The sequence below is a fragment of the Piliocolobus tephrosceles genome, chromosome 10, assembly GCF_002776525.5.
Source record: "Piliocolobus tephrosceles isolate RC106 chromosome 10, ASM277652v3, whole genome shotgun sequence".
NCBI classification, from domain to species: domain Eukaryota; kingdom Metazoa; phylum Chordata; class Mammalia; order Primates; family Cercopithecidae; genus Piliocolobus; species Piliocolobus tephrosceles.
The window spans coordinates 14,715,982-14,732,774 of record NC_045443.1 but is presented as its reverse complement, the minus strand read 5'-3'; the positions used below and the strand labels follow the sequence as shown (position 1 = coordinate 14,732,774).

The 16,793-nt window shown below is 38.7% G+C and overlaps 1 protein-coding gene across 1 annotated transcript in view; it reads left to right on the top strand.

Moving 5' to 3' along the window:
- Positions 1 to 16,793, top strand: part of GUCY2C (guanylate cyclase 2C) — an 83,845-nt gene that overhangs the window by 48,568 nt on the left and 18,484 nt on the right. The window contains exons 16-19 of the mRNA XM_023226143.1: positions 3,368 to 3,454; positions 4,953 to 5,085; positions 8,065 to 8,202; positions 9,321 to 9,409. Coding sequence (XP_023081911.1) covers positions 3,368 to 3,454; positions 4,953 to 5,085; positions 8,065 to 8,202; positions 9,321 to 9,409 — 447 coding nt within the window. The remainder of the gene's footprint in view (positions 1 to 3,367; positions 3,455 to 4,952; positions 5,086 to 8,064; positions 8,203 to 9,320; positions 9,410 to 16,793) is intronic.

Sequence of the window (16,793 nt, the reverse complement as noted above, 5' to 3'; positions counted from 1 at the left end):
GCTCTCTAAAACAAATATATTTATTTGGAAAAGAACACTGTAATGGGAATACATATGCCATCATAAATTATGTGCATATTCAGAGAGATAAAGGAAAACAAAGGATTTTAAGGGGGGAAAAAAACAAAGAGGATTACATAATTGTTGTGTTACAAAGATCAGTAGCAAGGATGATATCAGTCAGAGGTTGGACAGGCAGTTGTTGAGCAGATGTCCTTGTATAAGTATTTTTTGTGTGTGAGGTTGCGATGGCCTTTGTGGAAGGTTGAGGTTTCTGTAGAGTCTTTTGTGATAGTTTTTGTTATGAAGTACACAAGCACGACAACTCTGTTTTTCATGGCCTTTTCTGACTGTATGTCTCAGGATTTTTTCAGCATTTGTGACTCCATTCTGATTTTGACAACTTTCACAAAGGCAATAGATTTTTTTTTTTTTAATTTAAAGATGAGGCCAGGTGTGGTGGCTCATGCCTGTAATCCCAGCACTTTAGGAGTCAGAGGCGGGAGGGGGGGCGGGACACGAGGTCAGGAGTTCGAGACTAGCCTGGCCAACACAGTGAAACCTCGTCTCCATTAAAAATATAAAAAATTAGTGGGGCATGATGGTGGCCACCTGTAATCCCAACTACTTGGAAGGTTGAGGTAGGAGAATTGCTTGAACCCAGGAGGTGGAGGTTGCAATGAGCCGAGATCCCACCATTGCACTTCAGCCTGGGCAATAGTGCAAGTCTTCATCTCAAATAAATAAATAAATATAAAGATATGATTGTTACCTAGAAAATGCAAAAGCCTCAAATACTAAAAATTATAAGAAATTTATATGATGACCAGAAACAAAATAAGTATATAGAAAATAATTTACATATATAATGTGTATATCATATAATTGGTCAGAATATACAACTCAAAAAAATCCTCCTTAATATTTTTAACAAAAATATTTATTTGAAAATACTGAACGTGAAATGCAAAGAATCAGTTAAGAACACTGAAAGTTTTCTAAGACATTAAATAAATCTTAACAGAACTTAGTCAAGTTCTTAGATAGGAATCAATGATGTGCTGGAACTGGCTGGTACTAGCTCAGAGCTGACTGTTAAGTTATTCAAGAATTTGCCAGTCAGTGTTAAAGTTTTGGAAGCTGAAATCATTCAGGGTGGAAATATTTCACATCGTACTCAGCAAGCATATTATAAATCAGGGCTGTTGCTAACAGAGAGCCAGTTACCGACACCCTATACCGACAAATTCACATTGAAAATGTATAAATTCTTCTGAAAACAACGAACTTGCAATCGAAGGCAAAAACTTTTCTTAATTAACAGAGATCATCAGAAATACATATATATACACACACACATATATACGAGCAATAATAACCAAAACAGTTTTGAAAAACAGAATGAAGAGGCCACTTGCTAGAAAGTTCTTATAATCAAGGCAGTGTAGTGACAGTTCATGAACAAGCAAATGATTTATGGAAGAAAAACATATGGGCCAGGAATACCATTAAGTATATGACAAATATAACTAAAGAAGGGTAATTTTAAAAATGGGTGCTGAGATAATAGGACCTTTTCATTCTCTCTTCCACAAAAGGTTCTTTTCCCTTGCTGTTCCCTCTTCCCAAAACTCTTGGCTCCCTACTTCATTTGATCTCAGCTCAACAGCCATTTCCTGAAGGAAGCCATATTTAATCTTTATAACAAACCCCAGATTTTAGGGGTCTAATTCCCAGATTTTAGGCAATTTTTCATCACACTTATCCCAGTGATAATTTTATGTTTATTGGTCTGATTGTTTTATGAATGTCAGTTTCCTTCACCAGACTGTGCACACTTTAACAGGTCCCTTATAATCCCAGCACTAACACTAGAGATAACACTCAATAATTTTAAAAAACAAATATGCAGGTCACCTATTAAAATTGCTCAGAAAAAACATATAAATCTGCATATACATTACAATCCCACTTTTATAATATTTATTACATATACTTTCCATATCTACATTAAAGAAAACTAGAAGAAAATACCAAAATGAGAATAAATTAGATGGTGCAATTAGCCATAATTTTATGTTCTTCCTTTTTATATTGTATAAGTTTTTTCACATTTTGTATAGTAAACATGTATTCCTTTTATCATCAAAACAGAATAATACGCTTTTTACAATTTGGCAGATGAGAACAGGGTAGGATGGGTGAATGGTGAGCTAAAGGGAGGGAAGGCATAGAAAAGAGACGGTCTGCCCATAACTCCCCTCCATCCTTGGCCTGGTACCCACAGCCCAACCAGCCTTACCTGAAATGCTTAAGGACTTCAGACCCCTCCTTGGAAATTCTTGGTATGGTGCCTGAGTTAAAATTAAAAATCAAATTGGGCTTTTTCCTAAAATAAGAAACTATTGCTATCAGTTAGAGTCCTGTTTAGAGTTCTACTGTGAAAAACAGTTACGTATTAGCTTAATTAAAATCCTGCAACTTTGTAGAATCATCATCATATTAAAATAGTGACTTGAAAATTCCAGGTACAGGTGGGGCGCGGTGGCTTGCGCCTGTAATCCCAGCACTTTGGGAGGCTGAGGCGGGCAGACTGCTTGAGGCCAGGAGTTCGAGATCAGCCTGGCCAATGTAGTGAAACCCCGTCTCTACTAAAAATACAAAAATTAGCTGGGCATAGTGGCATGCACCTGTAATCTCAGCTACTCAGGAGGCTAAGGCAGAAGAATCGCTTGAACCCTGGAGGCAGAGGTTGCAATGAGCTGAAATTGTGCCACCGCACACCAGCCTGAGCCACAGAGCAAGATTCTGTCTCAAAAACAAACAAAAAAGAAAAAATTTTTTAAAAATCCCAGGTCATACAATTCACAAAAAAATCCAAGATCTCTCTTATTGACAGAGGACTTAGTAAACTCTAAAAAAAAAAAAAAAAAAAAAAAAAAAGAGCAATTAAGCCAATTTATATAACTGATTATGTGAGTAAAAACACAAGCTTAATGAGGGAATTTTCTTATAGCAATTGCCTGTTTTAAAACATGGGTCCAATTTAGATGAGACAGAACACGCAGGGCAGTCACCTGTTAAGCAGTCTCCCGGCCTGCTGCTTATTCCTCTACACCTGTATGATGGGAGAACTGAAATTTGGGGTGCTATGGGTACCTCCTGCTCATATCCAGGTGGCAAAAACCACCCCATGCTTCTTATGCAGAAAAGAAAACAAAAATAGGTTCATGAAAACCCAGACAGTGGAATTCCAATTTGTTCCTGATCCTAAGGTCTCATAATTTGAAGTTCATTATTTGTTTCATAATAGTCTCTCCATAATATCCTTTCTTGCAACAACTTTTCTTCTTTTTTTCCTATTCAGGAAGTTTTAAATGACACAATTTCCTACCCTGATGGCACATTCATGGATTGGGAGTTTAAGATCTCTGTCTTGTATGACATTGCTAAGGTAAGAGAAACACATACACAGAAAATATGAAAATTAAATATAAGAAAACAGATCTAACAAGTTATTCAACCTTCTGTGCATTGGTTTCTTCATCTGTAAAATGATAATAATAGCTATGTCATAGGGTTGTAGGATTTTAGGTTGTGAGGATTTTGTGAAATAATGCACGTGCTTATAACAAGACTTGGTACAAGGAAATGTTCAATATACATCAGTTATTATTATGTTATTATATTCTTTGTAGTCTGGGTGTGGGGCACGCAGTTTCATAGATTTTCCAGAAATCGAAATCATTTAAAACTACAAGAAAGACAACTGGGCTGGGCGCAGTGGCTCAAGCCTGTAATCCCAGCACTTTAGGAGGCTGAGGCAGGAGAATTGCTTGAACCCAGGAGATGGAGCCAAGATGGAGCCATTGCACTCCAGCCTGGGTGACGGAGTGAGACTCCATTTAAAAAATAAAAAAGACAACTGAATCCTCAACTTTATAAGAGAAAATATTAAGTACAGGAAACCATCTTGCAGGAATCAATAATAAACGTGGACATGTATATTTTCAGACGTGATAGGAAAACAGAAGTGGACATGAGTAACCAGAGCCTCGTTCAAGAATGAAGAAAAGTTGGTTATGAGAAGGAGCTGTTTGATACAGTCTTAACCCACCTGAAAGTTATATGGGTGCAGAATCAGTTTGAAAAATGCGTTACGAAAATCTATTTGCCACACACATTTCACTCCTATGATCCAGGCTGAAAACCAGCTTCAGCTGAGACACCCTCTAACCACCAGAGAGAAGCACATCAGCCAAAAACAGGCTTCCTCTTTTTTTCTTTTTTGAGGCGGAGTCTCACTCTGTCCCCCAGGCTAGAGTACAGTGGCGCGATCTCAGCTCACTTCAACCTCGGCCTCCCAAGTTCAAGCGATTATCCTGCCTCAGCCTCCCGAGTAGCTCGGCCTCCCAAAGTGCTGGGATTACAGGCCTGAGCCATTGCAAGGGGCCAGGCTTCCCCTTTTGAAACAGAATGAATGAAACATTGTTTCAAAATAGGATGAAACCAATTCCACTTTAGGAAATAATCTAGCCTGGCACCCCTGCCCCTTTGGAAAGGCAAGGCACTATTATTTGTATGTTTATTTTAAATTCATGTAAAAAAGGACCAGAGACCTACTCAGGGTCACAGACCAAATAAGTGGTAAGCAGAAACACTTAAAAAAAATAAATCAGCCCTTTGCCTCATATTATATACAACCACTTAAGCAGAGATTTTAGACAATTCCGTTTTACTCTGTCATTTAAACAGACTTTGAAACTAGATATAATGTGTAGGCAAATATTAGGGTATCAGTAACGTTAAAGTAAAAATAGTGGGACTAAAATTAAAACCTGATGGTGTGACTGTCTGCTGAAATGGTTTCCAAATGTCACTTTTTTCTTTAAAATAATGAAGCAGCTGAAGTGTGTCACATTTCTGTTTTTCTATCATCTGAAAAATTACAGGGAATGTCATATCTGCACTCCAGTAAGACAGAAGTCCATGGTCGTCTGAAATCTACCAACTGCGTAGTGGACAGTAGAATGGTGGTGAAGATCACTGATTTTGGCTGCAATTCCATTTTACCTCCAAAAAAAGGTCTGTAATGAATGAAGTGTTCACTAGTTTCCTAACTGATTTTTTTTTTTTTTTTTCAAACCCATGTAGCATGGTCAGGAAATTGTAATACTGATCAGAAGATAAGCACTTAAAGCCACAAGAGACAACAGCTGGCTCATTCTCCAGAACTTCCCACTTGTCAGTCAACAAGTATTTCCTGAGTTAAACAAATGTCCTCTGTGGATTTCCTTCATCCGTGTGTCCCTTGATATCACTGAGAAATCATGAATAACTTAATGCCTTGTAGGATTTGAACTAGGTGAAAAAAATACAGAAGGTTAGAGCAGGAAAAGGCCTTAGACATCATCTAATGTAACCTTTTTCCTTTATGGAGGACAGCACTGAGACTCCGATTTGTCCAAGAAGGTAGAGTACAAACCAGAAGACTGACTTCCCATTTGAGACATCATTCATTTATCTGTGGCAATAAGAAATATTAAGGGAAAAACTCTAACCAGTAAAATATATTCTTACCTCTTTCAGGATTGTGGTGAGAGTCAAAAAAGATAACATAAAGAAAACAGATTTGTAAAGCATAAAGGGCTTTTCATGTTGAACATTTACTATGACTCACAGTTAAACAGACTCAGATATCTAGCACTCACGTTGCCTTGAAATACTACCTAGATCGGCCAGGTGCAGTGGCTCAAGCCTGTAATCCCAGCACTTTGGGAGGCCGAGGCGGGCGGATCACGAGGTCAGGAGTTCGAGACCATCCTGGCTAACACGGTGAAACCCCGTCTCTACTAAAAAAATACAAAAAACTAGCCGGCGTGGTGGCGGGCGCCTGTAGTCCCAGCTACTCGGGAGGCTGAGGCAGGAGAATGGTGTAAACCCGGGAGGCGGAGCTTGCAGTGAGCTGAGATCCGGCCATTGCACTCCAGCCCGGGTGACAGAGTGAGACTCCGTCTCAAAAAAAAAAAGAAAAGAAATACTACCTAGATAACCGGACATGGTGGCTCACGCCTGTAATCCCAGCACTTTGGGAGGCTGAGGCAGGTGGATTACCTGAGGTCGGGAGTTCAAGACCAGCCTGACCAACATGGAGAAACCCCGCCTCTACTAAAAATACAAAATTAGCCAGGGTGATGGCACATGCCTGTAATCTCAGCTACTCGGGAGGCTGAGGCAGGAGAATCGTTTGAACCCGGGAGGTGGAGGTTGCGGTGAGCCGAGATCGCACCACTGCACTCCAGCCTGAGCAAAACGAGCGAAACTCTGTCTCTAAAAAAAAAAAAGAAATACTACCTAGATCCAAACACTAAATTATATTTCTAATTCAACTTTGCGATCCTTTCGTTTTTCCTTAATAAAAGAAAAATTGCAATTCTGTCCCTACATCCACGTCATGTCAAGTATAATATGATATTGAACTCAATTCAGTAATTTCTTATTCAAGACCTGTGTGCCAAGCATGGTTCATGACATAGTAGTACAAATCATCATCAGATAACCCAACATGACAAAAATCAGATAAATTACAAGTCAAATCCTATCATCTTGAACAGCACTCACTTATACCTATCTACCTATGGCATCGGTTACCTGAAATTTTAGCATGAGTAGATTTACTTACCTTTTCTACAACCCCTAACCTTTACGATCAACTGTGCATGAATCACAAGTCACAAAAATTCACAAGACATAAATTCGAAAAGGTGATGTACATTTGGACAGAGAACCAAAAAAGGAAAATGCTCATCATCATAAACATGTTACTGCACTTAACCACACGAATCTATACATGTTTCATTGAAACTGGTGAAGACAAGTCTAAGAAAGTTTATAAGGAGTTAGGTGATTCTAAAAAATTTGCAAAGCATGTTGAAGAAAAATTAATTGCATGCCCCTGTTATTACTAAATAAGGTGTGTAATAAGGATTCAAAACTTGAGTATCTATGGGAGCTAAATACAGCATTGCACTCATGTGAAGTGAGTGAACTAGATGTAGACACTAGGGAGTAGCAGGGACAGGAGTAAACTGTGAGTAAATTACGTGCATTACTTTTTTAAGAATATTGCGGGAACCAACAAAAACGCCACTGTGGGCCCTAGCTGAGATGGAGGCTGCCAGTATGTTATGCCTAGAAAATATCAGTCATAGTCTCTTTGTCTTAGTGTACTGTCTTTATCTTCTTTTGGTAAATTTATATTTAAATATGTATATATACACATTAAATAATAAATTTTAATATTTAAATAAAATATATTTAGTATACATAATTTTTTTTTTTTTTTTGAGATGGAGTCTCACTCTGTCACCCAGGCTGGAGTGCAGTGGCGCAATCTCAGCTCACTGCAACCTCCGCCTCCCGGATTCAAGCTATTCTTCTGCCTCAGTCTCCTGAGTAGCTGGGACTACAGGCGCCCGCCACCACGCCTGGTTAATTTTTGTATTTTTAGTAGAGACGGGATTTCACCATATTGGCCACGCTGGTCTCAATCTCCTGACCTTGTGATCTGCCTGCCTCAGCCTCCCAAAATGCTGGGATTACAGGCATGAGCCACCGCGCTGGGCCAAAATTTGTATTTTAAAGGATTTCATAGGTTCATTCCATATTGTCCCATAAACTACTAAATTCTTCAACCTCTCATGTTCTACTGTATTCATTCAACATATATTTACTGAGCATTTACCACAATCAGACCCCATTCCAGGTAAACCTTGAGAGTTTTCAAGACTGTGATGCTAGCAGTTTTAAATAACATACTGCCATATGACCTCACCCGAATCCTAACATTTCATAGTTAGTCTAAAAGGTGTGTGTTCTCTCTTTGATCACCGGTATTTGCCAAAATTTTTCAAAAGCTTGGAATCATATCAATTCAAGGCCACTCATAAGCCATCACCCATATTTAGAGTGGTTGGTGTAGGGAATTAGAGAGCGAAAGTAGGTTGGAGGCCTATGAGCCACTCACCCCCCTCAACTTTGTCATCTCAATGTCTGCATTTACAGACCTGTGGACAGCTCCAGAGCACCTCCGCCAAGCCAACGTCTCTCAGAAAGGAGATGTGTACAGCTATGGGATCATCGCACAGGAGATCATCCTGCGGAAAGAAACCTTCTACACTTCGAGCTGTCGAGACCGGAATGGTACACCTAAACCCCTTCACCTGCCCCCTCGGGGAGTCAGCCAACCTGCTTTCTAGGCTTCCTGAGACCCTAATCTGTTTGTAACCACATCACAATTCCTTCATTTGCAAAATTAATGACTTATGATCGGCATTACACATTTTATAAGAGGATTAGGAAGATTAAATATTAGAGTGCACTGAAAAGCATAAGACAACATACACTGCCAGCTGTTATTATTGTCGGTATTATTGTTAAGAATCTTCCTTTACAATTTTCTTCTTTCCTTTTGATTCCAATAAGAGAATGTACCTGCTTAACATCTAAACTAGATCACTCTAACAGGTTGACATACATATTTTAGTTCTAAGAGTAGATCTATAGTTTTTGGCCACGTGTCCTCTCAGGGGAAAATGCTTCCTTCCATTCATTCAATTCTCACTTACTGAGCATTTATTATGTGCTAACTGTTAACTGTTTGGTGGGGAGTACGGTGACTAAGGGATGTAGAGAGGGTGGGGTCAAAGTATGAACAGAAGAAGCCTACTGAATGCAGTGGTGCCCGAGCTGAGTTTTACCGGGTCAGTCGCATTTTTTTTCTTTTTTTTCTTTTCTTTCTTTCTTTTTTTAGACAGTGTCTTGCTCTGTCGCCCCCAGGCTGGAGTAAGTACAGTGGCATGATCTTGGCTCACTGCAACCTCTGCCTCCCAGGCTCAAGCAATCCTCCTGGCTCAGCCTTCCAAGTAGCTGGGATGACAGGTGCACACCGCTATGCCTGGCTAACTTTTGTACTTTATGTAGAGACAGGGTTTCACCATGTTGCCCAGACTGAGCTCCTGAGCTGAAGTGATCCCCCAACCTCAGCCTCCAAAGTGCTGGGATTACAGGTGTGAGGCACTGTGCCCCACCCAGTAGCCTATCCTTAAGGTAACCTTCTGGTTATAAGTGGGATGAGACCTTTTCACTGGGTGCCTCATCGAATTAACACCTGTCTACTGAGTGCTGGTCTAGGCTCTGCAGCACTCTCACTGAGCTAAGAGCCATCCAGGGGAGCTAACCAACTGGATTTCTGTTGAAATTCCTTCCATTTCTTCATGCTGTATTCTTCTTTGTAATTTAAAATTTTCTTACTCAACCAGAGAAGATTTTCAGAGTGGAAAATTCCAATGGAATGAAACCCTTCCGCCCAGATTTATTCTTGGAAACGGCAGAGGAAAAGGAGCTAGAAGTGAGTATATCTTCCTGTATTTGTTTTCTTGGCCTGCTATAAAAATTACCATAAATGTAATGGATTAAAGCAACAAAAATTTATTCACTTACAGTTCTGGAGGCTAGGAGTCCGAAATCAAGTGCTCAGCAAGGCCACACTTCCTCCAGAAGAGCTAAGGGGCTAATCCATTCTGTACTTCCTCCAGAAGCTTCTGATGGCTGTTAACATTCCTTATCTTATGGCCACACAATTGAATCTCTGCCTCTTGGTCACAGCTTCCCTTCGGTCTATTCTCCCTCTATCTCCTTTCTATTAGGACACATGTGATTGCATTTGGGTCCACTCAGAAAATACAGAATAATCACCTCATCTCAATAATTTTAACTTAATTATATCTGCAAAGGCTCTTTTTCCAAATAAAGTAGCATTCATAGGATCCAGGGATTAGGACGCAGCATGCCTTTGGGAGCCAGCCTCAGCCTACCACATTCCCCATGCCCTTCCACCACTCTCCAACTCAGGAATGATCTGGCTTCTAAAGCACACATCTTATTCTGTAATTTTTTTTTTTTTTTTTTTTCTTGAGACGGAGTCTTGCTCTGTCTCCCAAGCTGGAGTGCAGTGGCAGGATCTTGGCTCACTGCAACCCCAGCCTCCCAGCTTCAAGCAATTCTTCTGCCTCAGCCTCCCAAGTAGCTGGGACTACAGGCACCTGCCATCATTCCCAGCTAATTTTTGTATTTTTAGTAGAGATGGGGTTTCACCGTGTTGGCCAGGCTGGTCTCAAACTCCTGACCTCAAGCAATCCCACCTGCCTTGGCCTCCCAAAGCACTGGGATTACGTAATAGGTGTGAGCCATTGCGCCTGACCTCATTCTCTATTTTTAAATTGATACATAATATTTGTACATATCTGTGGGGTACATGTGATATTTTGTCATATGCACAGAATGTGTAATGATCAAGTCATGTATTTAGGGGAGCCATCACCTTAAGTAGTTATCATTTCTATGTGTTGGGAACATTTCAAGTCCTCTCTTCTAGCTGTTTTGAAATATACAATACATTGTTGTTAACTGTAGTCACCCTACTCTGCTATCAAACATTATAACTTATTCCTTCTAACTATATGTTTGTACCCATTAACCTACCTCTCTTCATTCATCTCCTCCCCTACTTACACCCTTCCCAGTCTCTGGCTATCATTATTCTCTCTACCTCCATGAGATCAACGTTCTTAGCCCCTGCATGAGTGAGAACATGTGATATTTGTCTTTCTGTGCCTTTCATTTTACATAGTGACCTCCACTTCCACATGTGTTGCTGCAAATGACATGATTTCCTTATTTTTATGGCTAAATAGTATTCTATTGTGTACACAGCCCGCATTTTCTTTTTCCATTCATCCACTGATGGACACTTAATTGATTCTGTATCTTTGCTATTATGAATAGTGTTGCAATAAATGTGAGTGTGCAGGCATCCTTTGATGCACTGATTTCTCTTCCTTTGGATAAATACCCAGCAGGGGGATTGGTGGGTCATATGGGTGTTCTATTTTTAGTGTTTTGAGAAATCTCTATCCTATTTTCCATAGTACCTATACTAATTTACATTCCCATCAAATCAGCAGTGTGTGAGGGTTCCCTTTTCTCTGCGTCCTTGCCAGCATCTGTTATTATTTGGCTTTTTAGTAATAACCGTTCTAACTGGGGTATGATGGTAGCTCACTGTGGTTTTGACTTGCATTTCCCTGATGATTAGTGATGTTGAGCATTTTTTCGTATTCCTGTTAGTCATTTATAAATCTTCTTTACAGAAATGTTTATTCATGAGTTTTGCCCACTTTTTAATGGAATTTTTTTTAACTGCTGAGTTGTTTGAGTTCCTTGTATATTCTGGAACATCACCCTTGTCAGATTGTTTGCAAATACTTTCTCCCATTCAACACGTTGTTTCTTCACTCTGTTGTTTCCCTTGCTGTGCAGAAGCCTTTTAGTCTAATGTAGTCCCATTTGTCTATTTTTGGTTTGGTTGCCTGTGCTTTTGAGGTCTTAGCCATAAAGTCTTTGCCTAAACTAATGTCCTAAAGTCTTTTTCTCTATGTTTTCTTCTAATAGTTTCATAGTTTCCTGTCCTCTGTTTAAGTCTTAAATCTATCTTGAGTTGATTTTTGTATATGGGAAGAGATGAGGTGTCCTTTCCCCGTTGTATGTTCTTGGAGCCGTTGTTGAAAATCAGTTGGCTGTAAATGTGTGGATTTATTTCTGGGTTCTCTATTCTGTTCCATTTGTTTATGTGTCTGTTCCTTTGCCAGTAACAGGTTGTTTTGGTAACTGTAACTTTATAGAACATTTTGAAATCAGGTAATGTTATGTCTCCAGCTTTGTTTTTTTTGCTTGAGATTGCTTTGGCTATTTGCGCTCTTTTTTGGTTCCATATGGATTTTAGGATTGTTTTTTCAATTTCTGTGAGAAAATGACCGTGGTATTTTGATAAGATTACATTGAATCTATAGGTTGCTTTGGGCAGTATAATCATTTTAGTGATATTAACTCTTCTAACCCATGAGCATGGGATATCTTTCCATTTATTTTTGTCCTCTTCAGTTTCATCAGTGTTTGTAGTTTTCCTTGTAGAGGTCTTTTACCTTCTTTGTTAAATTTATTCCTAGGTGGGTTTTTTTTTTGTTTTGTTTTTTGGTTTTTTTTTTTTTTTTTTTTTTGTAGCTATTATAAATGGGATTGTCTTCTTGATTTCTTTCCTGCTGAGTTTATTATTGGTGGTATATAAAAACACTACTGATTTTTGTATGTTAATTTTTTCTTTGAGACAGTCTCACTCTGTTGCCTAGGCTGGAGTGCAGTGGAGTGATCTCAGCTCACTGCAACCTCTGCCTCCCCGGTTCAAGCAATTCTACTGCCTCAGCCTCCCAAGTAGCAGGGATTATAGGCACCTGCCACCAAGCCCAGCTAATTTTTTTTTTTTCATATTTTTAGTAGAAACGGGGTTTCACCATGTTGTCCAAGCTTGTCTTGAACTCCTGAGCTCAGGCAATCTGCCCTCCTTGGCCTCCCAAAGTGCTAAGATTACAAGCATGAACCACCACACCCAGCCTGTATGTTAATTTTATATCCTTCAACTGTACTGAATTTATCATATCTAAGAGCTTTTTGGCGAAGTCTTTAGGTTTTCTAGATGTAAGATCATGTCATCTGCAAAGAGGGACAATTTGACTCCTGTTTTCCGATTTGGATGCCTTTTCTTTTTCTTGCCTAATTGCTCTAGCTAGTACCTTCAGTACTATGTTGAATAGGAGAGGTGAAATTGGGCATCCTTGTCTAGTTCCAGTTCTTAGAGGGAAAGCTTTCAGCTTTTCCTCATTCTGTGTGATACTTACAGGCTTGTAATATATGGCTTTTATTATTTTGTGGGTGTGTAATATATGGCTGGCCTTTATTATGTTGAGATATGTTCCTTCTATGTCTAGTTCTTTGAGAGTTTTTATTATGAAGGGATCTTGAATATTATCAATGCTTCTCCTGCATCAATCGAGATGATCATATGGCTTTTGTTCTTCATTCTGTTGATGTAATGTATCATGTTTATTGATTTGCATATGTTAAATCATCCTTGCTTCCTGGGGATAAATCCCACTTGATCATGGCATATTATCTTTTTGATGTGCTGTTAGATTCAGTTTGCTAGTATTTTTTTTTTTTTTGAGGATTTTTGCATCTATGTTCATCAGAGATATTGACCCATAGTTTTCCTTTTTTGTTGTATCCTTGTCTGGTTTTGGTATGAGGGTAATGCTGGCCTTGTAGAATGAGGGAGAATTCCCTATTCTTTAATTTTTTTGAATAGTTTGAAGAGAATTAGTGTTAGTTCTTCTTTGGAAGCTTGGCATAATTCAGCAGTAAAGTCATCCAGTTCTGGACTTTTCTTTGTTGGGAGACTTTTTATTAGTGATTCAGTCTCATTACTCATTGTTGGTCTGTTCATGTATTCTATGTTATTCTATTTTTTTCTAGTTCAGTCTATGTGGATTGCATTTATCCAGGAATTTCTCCACTTCCTCTATATTTTTCAGTTTGCTGGTATATAGTTGTTCATAATAGTCTCTGATAATCTTTCACATTTTTGTGCAGTTTTTGTGTCTTTTTCTAATTTCTAATTTTGTTTATTTGGATCTTCTCTCATTTTTTTCTTGGTTAGTCCAGCTAATGGTTTATTGACTTTATTTATCTTTTCATAAAAACAACTTTTGGTTTCAATGATCCTTTGTGTTATTTTTTCAACCTCTATTTTCGCTAGTTCTACTCTGACCTTTATTATTTCTTTCCCTCTACTAACTTTGGGTTTGGTTTGTTCTTGCTTTTCTAATTCCTTTAGGTGCCTTGTTAGATTTGAAATTTTTCTATTTTTTTGATGCAGGCATTTATTGCTATAAACTTCTCTCTTAGCAGTTCTTTTGCTGTATCCCATAGGTTGTGGTATGCTGTGTTTACATTTTCATTTGTTTTAATTTTTTTAAACTTCTCCTAATTCCTTTATTGACTCAATGGTCATTCAGAAGCATGCTGTTTAATTTTTATATATTTGTGTAGTTTCCAAAGTTCCTCCTGGTATTGAGTTCTACTTTCATTCCATTGTGGCCTGAGCACATATTTGATATAACTCTGGTTCTTTATAAATATGTTGAGACTTGTTTTGTATCATAACATATGGTCTATCCTGGAGAATGTTCCATGTGCTGACCACAGGAATGTTTATTCTTTAGCTATTGAATGAAATGTTCTGTAAATGTTAGGTTCACTTGTTCTAATGTGCAGTTTAAATCCAAGGTTTCTTTGTTAATTTTCTGTCTTTATGGTCTGTTTAATGCTGAGAGTGTTGAAGTCCCCAATTATTATTAGATTGGAATCTACTTCTTCCTTTAGATCTAATAATATTTGCTTTAAATGTCTGTATGCTTCAATGTTGGGTGTGCATATGTTTAGAATTGCTATATCCTCTTGCTGAATTGAGTCCTTTATCATTATATAATGACCTTTATCTCTTTTTACAGTTTTTTACTTAAAGTCTGTTTTATCTAATATAAGTATAGCTACTCTTGCTTGCTTTTGGTTTCCATTTTCAGGGAATATCTTTCCATCCCTTTACTTTCAGTCTACATGTTTCTTTACAGACAAGATGAATTGCTTGTAGGCAGCCTATAGTTGGGTCATTTTAAAAAATCCATTCAACCAGTCTGTATCTTTTAAGTGAAAATTTTGATCCATTTACATTCAAGGTTATTATGATGTAAGGGCTTATTCCTTTGATTTGATTAATTGATATCTGGTTGTTTTATACATCCTTTGTTCCCTTCTTTCCCTTGTTTATCATTATGGTTTCTGGTTTTCTGTAGTGGTAACATTTGAGACCCTTCTCTTCCCTCTTTGTGTGACTGCTTTACTAGTGGGTTTCATACTTCCATGTGTTTTCATGGTGGTAGATGTCATCCTTTCACTTCCAGGCGTAGGACGCCCGGAAGTATTTCTTGTAAAGGAGGTCTAGTGGCGATAAATTTCCCTAGCTTTCACTTGTCTGGGACAGCCTTTATTTCTTCTTCATTTATGAAGGATAAGTTTGCTGGATATAGTATCCTTGACTGAAATTTGGTTTTTCTTTCAACACTTTGACTACATCATCCCTTTTCTCCTGGCCTGTAAGGTTTCTGCTGAAAAATTCACTGTTAATCTGATGGGGGTTTCCTTATAAGAAACCAGATGCTTTTTTTCTTGCTGTTTTTATAATTTTCTCTTTAACTTTTGACAATTTGACTATAATGTGCCATGGAGAAGAACTTTTTAAATTATATCTATTTGGGGATCTCTGAGTTTCCTGTATCTGAATGTCTAAATCTCTTGCTATTATTTTGTTAAATGGATTTTGTATTCCTTTTATTTTCTCTTTGCCTTTTGGAACACCTAAAATTTTAAATATTTAGCCACTTTATGGCGTCTCATACATCATGTAGGCTTTGCTCATTCTTTTTTGTTCTTTTTTCTTTATTTTTGTCTTACTGGATTATTTCAAAAGACCTGTCTTCAAGTTCTGAAATTCTTCTGCTTGATCAAGCATATTGTTGAAGCTTTCTAATGTATTTTGTATTTTATTGAATGAATTCTTCAGTTCCAGAGTTTGTTTTATTCTTTTTTATGTTATCTATTTCTTTGGTAAATGTCTCATTCATATCCTGCGTTTTTTTTTTTTTTTTTCTTTGTATTATTTTTCTTTATTCTCCTGTATCTCACTGAGCTCCTTTAATATTATTTTTGATTATTTTTCCAGAATTTTATTAATTTCCTTTTCATTGGAAATTGTTACTGCAGAACTACTATGTTTCTTTGGAGGTGTCATATTTCCTTGCTTTTTCATACTTCTTGTGTCTTTATGTTGATATCTGTGCATCTGGTGTAACAATTACTTCTTCCAAATTTTAACATTTGCTTTCATAGGGGAGGACTTTTTTCCTGAAGATGTATCTATAGTACTGGTTGGGTGAGGCACTTTGGCTTTGATTCTGGGTGCATGCAGTAGTGTAGTCTCCACATAATTTACTCATCTTTGAGCAGTGTCAGTGGGTCTGTTATTTCCCTAGTGGGTTAGGATGTCATTGTTAGTGGAGGCAGTGGTGACATATTGTTGAAGACTGGAATGCCAGGTGGACTGGTCCTCAGGGCCCCTTGGAGGCACTGGTGCCAGCATAAGCTGTCCTTGGGCCCCAGGACAGCTTATGCTGGTACCAGTGTTAGTGGGTCTAGGCAGATCAATTATTTGGCCTCCAAGTAACTTCCTCAGGTGCCAGCAGTAGCAGCAGTGGCCTGGGCTGGTGGGTGGATTCCTGGGTTCCTGGGCAGCAGGCATGGCGTGAGTAATGGAAGTAGCCATGATAGGACAAGCTTCTGGTTCCCAAGCAGTCTGCACTGGTGTTGGTAGTGGCTGTGACAGGCTGGACAGGCCAGTCTGCAGGTCCACAAGTGGTATATGCTGGTGGGTACCAGCTGTGGTGGTAGCAGCAGGTTATGTGGCCCCCAGAAGGGGTAGTCAGGCGGCAACAGTGGTGGACTGGGCTAGGAGATCTCTAGGTCCCCTGCATGGTATGCTGAAGCACTGGGAGGGTGCAAGTGAGCCAGGTGAACCTGTCCTCAGACCTGTCTTCAGTCCCCACCCCGTGGTGTGTACAGGCACTGGCTCTAGTAGGCGGAGGTCATTCTCAATTTGTATAAGCTCAATGAACAAGGTGTCCATGTGGAATACTTACTAGACTTATAAAGACCATCTAATGATTTAAAAGGAAATGTGCCAACATCTAGAAAGAATAGAGAAATGTACTTTCACTCATTTTATCCTT